The 10,145-nt window shown below is 43.8% G+C and overlaps 1 protein-coding gene across 5 annotated transcripts in view; it reads left to right on the top strand.

Moving 5' to 3' along the window:
* LOC122372841 (protein spaetzle 3-like) overlaps positions 1-10,145 on the top strand; it is a 30,478-nt gene that overhangs the window by 10,800 nt on the left and 9,533 nt on the right. For 3 of the 5 annotated variants that reach the window (XM_043350449.1, XM_043350447.1, XM_043350445.1), the window contains exons 1-2: positions 2,175-2,691; positions 9,950-10,077. In XM_043350449.1, the coding sequence (XP_043206384.1) occupies positions 2,668-2,691; positions 9,950-10,077 (152 nt within the window). In that variant the 5' untranslated portion in view covers positions 2,175-2,667. Of the gene's footprint in view, positions 1-2,174; positions 2,692-9,949; positions 10,078-10,145 lie in introns of those variants that run through there. The other 2 variants (XM_043350448.1, XM_043350446.1) reach the window with 1 other exon arrangement.

The raw sequence follows: 10,145 nt of genomic DNA, 5'->3' as shown, positions 1-10,145 counted from the left end.
AATTGAATGCAACCTTACCTACACTCGCAATGTACCTATTTTTTCCGCAAATAAGTCGCTACTAAATTCTCTCTGCCTACCTGATGTCCAGTGGCCATCCGGTATCAATCACCAATTCCTCTGCGGTTTTACCAATCGTCACTCTTTGTCTTATACCGGAAGTCCATCACTACTCAGCATTGCTAATGCAGGGATTTCCAGTCAGAAGAATCCCTAACAACGAACACGTGCTGATCTTAATCGATTCAACACGCATTCATTGAAGCGAAATCCATGAATCAGTCGAATCAATCTGCGAGCGGTCATTCAACTGATGACTAACCATGGGTCGCGGGCGGCTTCACAAGCTCCCGGGGCTGGTTGGATAATTCTACTGTACGTTTGAGAGCAAGGAGAATCAAAAGTGAAGACAAAGATGTATCAGAGATGAAGAGAAAGGGATGAGAAATAGATGAACAAGCTGTGTGTTGGGGTGGGGTATTTCCAATATGTTATAACCGGATGACTTTTGTCTAATACAGAGGGAAGCGTATTCCGCCTGAGGAGCTGATGATTCAACGAATATTCGAGAGATGAGCATCCATCGGAAACCCTTAGGCGATCCCACACAAGCGTATAGGTATGTGTGGAATGACACGCGGAAGCCTTTAGCTATAACATGTAAATTTTTGTTGGATATGCTGGATATAATATTTTAAGTAAATGAATATCTATTTCCTTACAATGCTCGCTTTCATCATTCTAATTAGCACATATGTACTGACAAACAATAACGCAAGATCACGTTTGCATATTCTTAGGCATGCCAATAGGCCAGAGCATAGGAAAGGTGTTCTCAGATCATTATACAGCATACACACTATCATACACGGGCAGAGCAGGCACTGTAATTTTTTTCTCACTAATTTCCTAGTTATCCGGTCACTTTTTACTAACAAAATGCGAGAATACTTGAAGTTTGCTTTCATTTTGTTATAGTGATAAGTGAGGTCTACTCGCATTTTGTTAGTGAAAAGTGGCCGGATAACTAGGAAATTATCAAATGAGTAAGCATTTTTTTACAGTGTGGTAGGCTAAAATGCACCGTAAGACACACCCAACTCACGTGACAACTGGTAAAGAACATCTCAAGGTCAACCAGTGTCCACACTTTTGTCGAAAGTCATGTGGTTTAGACTAGAGGCCACTATGGTCAGATGTGCGTAATAACGTTTGGTGTGACATAAGCTTAGCTGGCCTGCTGGTTTTCATGCCTGGTGACTGATTTTAAACCCGGAACTATCAAGGCTTTCGACAAAACGGCAGCAAGGGTATCTAAAATGGCCGCCACTTTAAAATGACTTTCTAGTGTAAGTACCTTGAAATTGGATTTTCTCAATATTGTTTGCTTGTGTAAGTGTTAGTCAATTAGATAATACAGCACCAATGTTAGCTTAGCATATAGCAAGTGTCAAACAGCAAACTTGTGATATGGTGAAGGCGCACAAGGCTGATACTTTTTCGGCTTTTTAGTTCATTTATTTCAATGCTATTTTGTTACGGACAAGTGACATTGCAGCTATCATTTTCACTTATTCTATACTGTAGCTAAAAACGCAATATTTTACGGATCAGCTGAAAGCAATTAACCCATTGAATCTCTTCCAAAAGTAGTGCTCATCATCATGTTAGATTGTGTAAGAAATAATCATCTAACGCCATATAAAATGCTAATTGCAGCATTATTGGAACATGCAAATTTTACCATCATTGTGTAAATTTGATTGCAATTAGCATTGAGCCCTGCAACTTTGAGAACCACTTCACCGTTTTTCAACTGGCCAAAACTCACCTCCCTCTCTCCCCACTCAAACTCATAGTCTCACCAGAAACTCACAACGTCATGAGTATTTCCTCAAACTCGGACGCCTACTTCCGTTATCCAACTCACGCATCTAACCAGAAACTCACAACGTCACGAATATTTCCTCAAACTCGACCCCATCTTCCGTTATAACCGGGCGGGGGGGCGGGCGGGGAGGGTCGGGGCGGGGCGGGGTGGGAAACTCGGGGATAGGGGAGGAGGAGCGGGTCTCGCCGCGGGGCGGGGCGAAAGGCCGGAGTGTCCCAGAGCGCCTCGGTGCAGAGCGGGCTGGGGAGGAGGAGGAGGGGAGGGGGTATCACGAGCAGGTAATCCAGAGCAGAGGTCAGGTGCTCTCAGTGAGAGACGGAGAGTCGTGCCAGACGGGCGGTGCTGGACGTGTTGGGAAAGAGAGCTGTGCCAGTGCAGAGTGCAGAGAGCAGAGAGAGGCTCTCAGTGGATAACTGCACAGAGAAGAAGAGTAGCAGCGGTGTATGGTACCAACAGAATATGAGAGGTTACCATGACTGGCAGAAGTCTGGATCTTTTCAAATAGTGCGTCGAATGAGGAGAGCGGGGCTCGATCAGTGAATAGCAATTTTCTCAGTGGAAAATGAAGAGCTGTCTCTACTGACATTTGAGATCAATCTCCGTGGAATTTTGAGAGTGTTCTCAGTGCAAGGCAGAAACTGCCCCAGTGAACAGTGAAAAGAGCAATAGAAGTGAGTAAAGAAGCTGAGTGTGATTTGCAAAAGTGCCGAAAGCGTGCTAAAATTGTGGATAGGTGGACACATGCATAAGCCAGTCTTCTAAGAAGAAAGGATACAATGGCTACGGTTTTCAGAATAACGGTACGTACTGGAAAATCCCCGACCAAAATTACCCAAATCGAATTAACTTTCTCGCTGATTCAAAACAATCATGATTGATATCACTGCCTAGTTTGGGCCGTATTCTATAAGAATAAACAGTGCTGCTCGATGCGAGAAAAAAAAAAAACGCGATGAAATGACAACTATAAAAGCTATTATGAACCTTTGCGGTATGAATCTAAACTTATGGCTACAGTAATTTGTACTCTGCAGGTAGCACGAATGAATTACAAATAGATATCAAAAATATATGTGATCTGCTTTTGGATTTGTTCACAACAAATGCTCCCATAAAGCTTGCCTCAACGGGTGATGTATTACGTAAATCAGTGCAGCATTTCGCAACCTTGGCATGGAGAAGTTCGGCTCGGGTGCTCAGGCCATGAGCAATTATCTTTTATCGCAGTCGAGATACCGCTGAATCGGGGCCAGGTCAGGGTTCAACGACTTGCGGGCCGTACTATCTTCTGGACAATTTTCCAGCTGGCGCCGTATGGTGGCGCTAGCAGAGCTTGTTATATATCAATGCCAGAAACAAATAACTAAATATCTATCTTTTAACCCGCGCCCTGCTGGGGGTCCTGGATTTCCACGCCCTGCTGGGGGGGGGGGTGTTTGAACACCCCCCTTGTAACTCGGCCCCTGGGCCACGTAGCGATACGCGGAAGGCGGCGTTCGAAAGAGCGTCAAAAATAATGACGAAATCACTTCGGTCAATTTTTTGGTCAGGTCAAAGGTCAGGTCACCAGAGGTCATTGAAGGCAAAATTTCGCCGATTTCCAGGTCGAATGTCGAAAATTTCCAAGAAGCCAACGCATAACTCGGGAACCAACAGAGCTACAGCGCCGCTGAAAAGTGCATTCGATAGCCCTATAAACGCCCTTTCTGAGTAATTCTCTCAGATTTGACCTAACGTCAACGGATTTGCCTACAGGGGGCAAAAACTGCAAAAATAGCCGATTTTTTCGGAAACAGTTTTTCTGCAATAACTTTTGACCCAAGCTTTGTACGAGCTTACTTTTACCGGCATCGTGTTCCTCTCGTCAAGACGCATCGAATGAACTATAACTTGACCTTGAAAGGTCAACTTGAAAATTTGACCTCAGGTCAAGGTCATGACCTGACCGGAAAGGGTCATGTTGCATATCAGTCGATCCGTATCGTCGAGCTGAACACATATAAGGCGTTTTCATCGCTCTAGCATGCCTCTATCAAAAGTTATTTGCGAAAAACTGTTCGATACCATTCGTGACCTAAGATGACCTCAGGGCACAAACAGGGGTCACGGACACCATTTTCATGTTCAGTGTGTCTAAACCACTTGTAATTCGGTGTTTGGGAGTGTTTATAATGTCTTTCGTCCAAAAGAGGCGCATTTCAATTTTCTCCCATTGACTTATAATGGGGAGGTCGCAAAATTGACCTGACCTTAGGTCATCGATATCAAAATTCTGAGAAGTACATTTTGTACATGCTATTACTCTTAGCAATCGCTGAAAGTTTCAAAGCGATCGGTCACTCGGTGTAGCTATGACAGACATTGAAACTTTTTATGAGGTGAGGTCACTTCAAGTGACCTGGTGACCTGACCTTGAATGACCTTGGTCTGAAATTTTTACAACATGTGTAGAATTGATGTATAATAAGGTGTACCAAAAACGGCGGCGCTCCGCGCCGCCGTTTTTGAGATATTTGCGAAAAACCACAAGGGGGGTGTTCAAACACCCCCCCCCCCCCAGCAGGGCGCGGGTTAATTGATCTATGATCGCCATTTTACGAGTTCATGTCCATCTCCTACCTTGTCTATATCAATAAATAGCATAGCTATCTTACGTCGCCAGCTGGCCAGCCAGCTGATTTTATGCAGTTGTTGGTAAGGCCCCGACTTACGAGGCGGCAGTCACCGCAGCTGTAGGCACCTGATAATCATCGTGGATCCGTAGAAAAGGATATCGTGAATTGATATTTGAACGCTAAATCTGTGGCAAATGCCTGGGAATCTGGGATCCATGGCCCTATGTTTCGAAAACATCCTTGCATCAATAAGATCAGATACCCGTACGCTCTATGGACCAAGGAACATTAGATTCACTTTGAATCATTGGATCAAGGATCATTGGATCCACTTTTGGGGTAAATACAGCAGGTTCCTTCGATTACAATTTAAAACATTATAATATGCACCAAAACTATGTCATGAGACTTGGGTTTAAAAACATTTTCATATTCCTCTGTCTATTCCACGGTAAACAATTCCACTGTCTGTCACCAGAACCACTATCAAAACTACCGCGATCGCAATGATCAAGTGATTTGAAAGTTATTACCAAGGTTATTACCTTGCCAACCACTTGCGCTGAGGGTCACAGCACCTCCCGTAGCCTATAATTTACTGGTCGTAATTCTTTGTCCACCTTCCTACCGAAGGTTCCGATGGTAGGATCGTGACCAGCTAGATGTGCTACCTCCTGAATGCAGAATCAGCCGGAGAGGCTGAAATATGACTTAGGTCATAAGCAACACTGAGCAGGGAGCGCTGCACGGCAACCAGTGGTTTGAATAGGATTTGGTAGCGATTTGACAGCTTTGCTTAGAGGCACGTGGTCATAAATTTATAGTACAATCATGCAAAATATGTTAACATTTACGAATTGCAAAAGCAATGTCGCTGTAAACTGGAAATATGTCGGGAGATTCAAGCAGGAAGGTTTTAACTCCTATGTAGTTTTTTACCATGAATTTACATAATTATTATGGTGGTAATGGTGGTAATGGCTCACAAAATACAATGTGGTATCTGGCATAGATACGTGAAGAATCATTGACCTTTTCCTCGAAAATGTAAAAACAATGCCAAAAGTTATATTGCTGGTCAATATAACTTTTGGCATTGTTTTTACATTTTCGAGGAAAAGGTCAATGATTCTTCACGTATCTATGTCTCGCTATGTTCCTCGCTAAAGCACTTCACACCATCACCCCGGCAGGCGGTGGGCCTCCCAGCCACCTTCCGCGCGGTGGGGGGGGGGCATTTTTTGCCCCCCCCCCTCGTATCTCCGAAACTACTAGACGGATCCGGAAAATTCAAACGGCGTTCGATAGCCCTGTCAAATTTGTCGACGGAAACCAAATTTCATTGACCTCGGGGTCACCGATGACGTCACAGGTCAGGTCAAAGATAAAATGTTTCACCGTTCACGGGCTTCTAGGGAAAGCGCTATAACACCGAGTAAAACGCATTTTGTCGAAAATCAGCGATAAAGCGTCAGTTGTCTAGTACATATGTTGCTATTAGAGGTCACTGGTCATACCAGGTCAGGTCACAGGTCAGGTCACCAAAGGTCACCAAGGGTCACCACATGAACCCAACTTTACTAAGGTTGTGCGATGCATGTTTAATGGCCAGTTTTTCATTTCCAACTCAATGGTATTGGTTATCCCGCGACCGCCTGGGGGGGGGGGGTCGGATCCGACCCCCCCCCCCCTCCGTTTTTCTTAAATAACTCATGAACTGCTTGCGCTATCAACTTGAAACTTGGCATACCTTCTCCCCCATCAATTTGACGTCTCCTGTGCAATTTTTAAGAAAAAAAAATCATTTTTTTTAGATATATCGATTTTAGTGATGTAACTGCATGGCGTTTTCAGTCAAAAAATGGTAAATGTTTTTTTTTAAGCAAATTGCAAATTAAGGACATAAAAAGACGCAGCTCAACGAGTTCTTTAAAATGGCTATCTCGGATTTTCCATAAAATGCGTTTTTCACCCCTAAATATTCAAAAAACTATATTTTTTGGAAAACAGCTTATACAATCCAAAATTTTGAGGATTTCCCAAAAATCGGAATATATGTCATAGAGCTCTATTAGAACATTAGATGTCTTAAATTTCAACTTTCTATCTTGATTTTTGACCCCCAAATTGTAAAAAATAGCTCCAACATGCATAGGACATGGTGACGTCATAAGCATTTTCGCGAATTAGAGGCACTTCTGAACATCGCATGGAAAACAAATGGCACCACTAGATTCCTGGGACAAAGCTCGTCTAGAAAAGTGCATTTTTATGTCAAAAATAAAAAGTTGAAAAATTGACCTTTTTTCTCAGCAGTCAGCCCTCGTTTAGTTATGTATGGTATAAACGATTTTTTATGCTTTCAATGCACACTTATCACTACCACAGTGATTTGGGGTCACATATAACCATTATCATCGGATTTGGCGTGAAAAATAAGCCATAAAACATGTGTCGCACTCCCATGTAGCAGAAAGTGAAAACCGTGACCTTTCGTGACCTGACCTGACCTTGACCCGTACTTAGTATGACCCCTATACGCACATGGTACCTTCACTAGGTCGTTGAGGTCATTTGTGGTGAGTTTCGAGCAGCAGCTATCGATTCCGCTGTCCGTAAGCCTTATCATGCAAAACCCCTGAATTTGACCTTTGACCTGACCTTGACCCGAAAGTTGACCTCAATCTTAAAATCTTAAGAGTGCTTTGGGAAGGTCTCGTAGAGACCTTTCGAACGCCGCCTCGCGGGGCTCGATACGACCATTGGTTCTCGAGATAACAGGGGGGGGGGGGTCGGATCCGACCCCCCCCCCAGGCTGTCGTGGGTACGGAAATAGCCCAGGCGGTGCCGGGTTATAAGACCATCAGGTACGGTTTAGGTCACTTTCTGGTGGAGATCAGGTCAAGGTCAGGTAAAAAAAGTCAAATTTCAAAATTGATATTTTTCCATAAAATGGATATCGATTCGATGCAGCTCGTCACGGGGAGTCTAATGGTGGTCTTTGTTTTGCGCTACGAGGTCTAGAATTGCTAAAAATTGAGTTTGAAAATTTGACGTCATCAATTTTGAACATTTTTTTCGCTATAACTTGGCCAAAAAAGAGGTATTGATCTCAAATTTGGTATGTAGATAGAAAGCGATAGGGACTATCACATATATTCCGGTTTTTTTCAAAATTCAAAGAACTTTTTGGATTTTTTAGCTATTATTTTCAAAAAATCTATTTTTTATTTTTGGGGGTCAAAATCCAAAAAAAATCGAAAATCCGAAATAGCAGTTTTGTAGCCCTTTTGATTCCACACCTTTTATGTCTGGACCATTTTTCTGTAGCTCTAAAGCTGTAGGCCTGACAGCTCTTCCCGCGAAACCTTTTTTTTGGTCGAAAATGGCAAAAATGACGTCACTCTAACGTCATTAGCGGCCAACCTATCATAGCCTTTGGGAAAAAATTTTGGTCACCATGTGCGCTAGCTACTCCCGGGAGGGTACTGAAAGTTTGGTGACAATCGGCGCAGCGGTTCTCGAGATATATCGAAAAAACTAAAGGGGGGCAAAAAAATGCCCCCCCCCCCACCGCCTGGAAGGTTAATTTCATCGAACCGAGAAGTGGTATCTGGCAGGTGCATGATCAGAAGATGGACATCAAGACGTAAACACATTCATTTATTTGCTATTTGATATAATTTGGAAATACTAAATGCCACTAATGTCAAACTATGACACCTATGTAAGTAGGCTGGGACACATTCATGAGACACACCCATTTATAATACGCCCACCTACATCCACTGGCTGGTCAAATAAAGCCATACCACTCATCATTCCTCTCAGAAAATATCAGCCAACAGACGAGCGGCGCTTGCGACAGCTGAGACCCAAAGCGACAGCTAAAAGTGGCTCGCTGCCTGGATAAAACCGCATATTTACGTTCCAAGTACCGGTTACGGGGCGAGCTGGAATCCCGAGATTTGTCCAGAGGGCGTGAGTAAAGGATTTGTTGCCAGCGGCGGGGCTGGAGCTGTGGGACTGTGTGTTGTGACGTCATAGGGTGACTGGCGGATCTATAACCGAGGGGGTGGGGCTGTCCACTCCTTCTCAATGTTCAATGGGTGTCGGTGACCACTGCAGTGCGGGAGGCAGAAACCACCCAAATCATCATCATCATCATCATCATCATCATCATAATTATCATCATCATAATCATTCATCAGCATCATCATCATTATCATCATCATTATTTCGATTTCCGAAATTGGCAAAATGCTGTTATTTTCTTCGCGCAGAAATAACACGATTTTTTGTTGGTGTAAACACTTACCTCAACTTGCACTATCTAGAGGCAATAAAGAAGTATCAACTCGTCAGGTTTTTTGGGGGAAGGGGGATTTTCTAGGAGAGTATATATCCCCCCGCAGCGACAAACGTTACCTTTCGTGAACGGCCATGTCGACAATGCAGCTGGGGTAGTTCAATGTGACTGATGAAAAACACATTTTACTAAACCTACTGAAATACTATTTTAGTCGTTATCCATTGTCAATGGTTATACGATATATCAGTTTGATTATGGCTATGACTCAGGAAATAGTTCGACAAGGTACGCCATGCACTATAAAACAGCACAGGCTTCAGTACTTGGGACGAGTGAAGCGTAGTTCACACCGAATCCGTATTACGGACGTAGTGAGCTAATCCAGACTAAAAAATGCGACTTTCTTAGACGATGCCAAAATGTGTCTGTCAACCGCCCTAATCTGGCAGCGTTCAGCGTGCTTATTATTTGATAAAGCAGGAAACTCAACTCAACTCATCTCACCATGTAACAGAATGAAACAGAAGCTGTGAAAATTGCACTTCTTGGTTCGACGAGCCTTTTTGATCGATAACATTGATCAACCTGACCATCTTCAAAAAGGTTTACCAGGCGGTCTTCTTCGAAAAGGACAGTCCCTTGCCTGTGCGCCTTCATCATATCCCTGTGTCTATTTATTATATGTCAGAAAACCTACGCTGCCATTCAACTGCATTGCATTGTCATGTGTTCTCTGATGCAGTGACGCGTCACGCCATGGTGATTGACAGGTGTAGCCAGGTGCCTCTGCAGTGATGTTTGTTGCCCCGCATCCGACGATTTTGTATTGCCACTTCTGAGTTCTGGGGTTGTAACTGGGCTGCCAGGCTTTCATTCCTCCAATGACGTCAGTTTTATATTTCAGATCACGTTGGCTCTCCTAGGCCTGACAGTGGGATACCAGAGTTCCATTCCTCCAATGACGTCAGTTTATATTTCAGATCACGTTGGCCTTCCTGGGCCTGACAGTGGGATACCAGACTTCCATTCCTCCAATGACGTCAGTTTTATATTTCAGATCACGTTGGCTGTCTGGCTGTTGTACTATGTATAGGCTTCCATTCCTCCAATGACGTCAGTTTCATATTTCAGATCACGTTGGCTGTCCTGGGCTTGACGCTGGGTTACCAGGCGTCCGGACAAGAAGCCATCAGAGGTCTTCCCTGTATACAGAGACTTCATCAGCTGTTCTGTAGAAACCAGGGAAACACCTACCCAAAGTGAGTTATAAGCCCAGTTTCCATGGACACCTCGCACCTGTGATCCGGATCAGAAAAATTGAATTTAT

This window comes from Amphibalanus amphitrite, unplaced genomic scaffold, assembly GCF_019059575.1.
Source record: "Amphibalanus amphitrite isolate SeventyFive unplaced genomic scaffold, NRLGWU_Aamphi_draft 001406F_arrow, whole genome shotgun sequence".
Classification (NCBI taxonomy): Eukaryota; Metazoa; Arthropoda; class Thecostraca; order Balanomorpha; family Balanidae; genus Amphibalanus; species Amphibalanus amphitrite.
The sequence above is the reverse complement of the archived record's forward strand: the minus strand, read 5'-3'. Positions and strand labels throughout refer to the sequence as shown.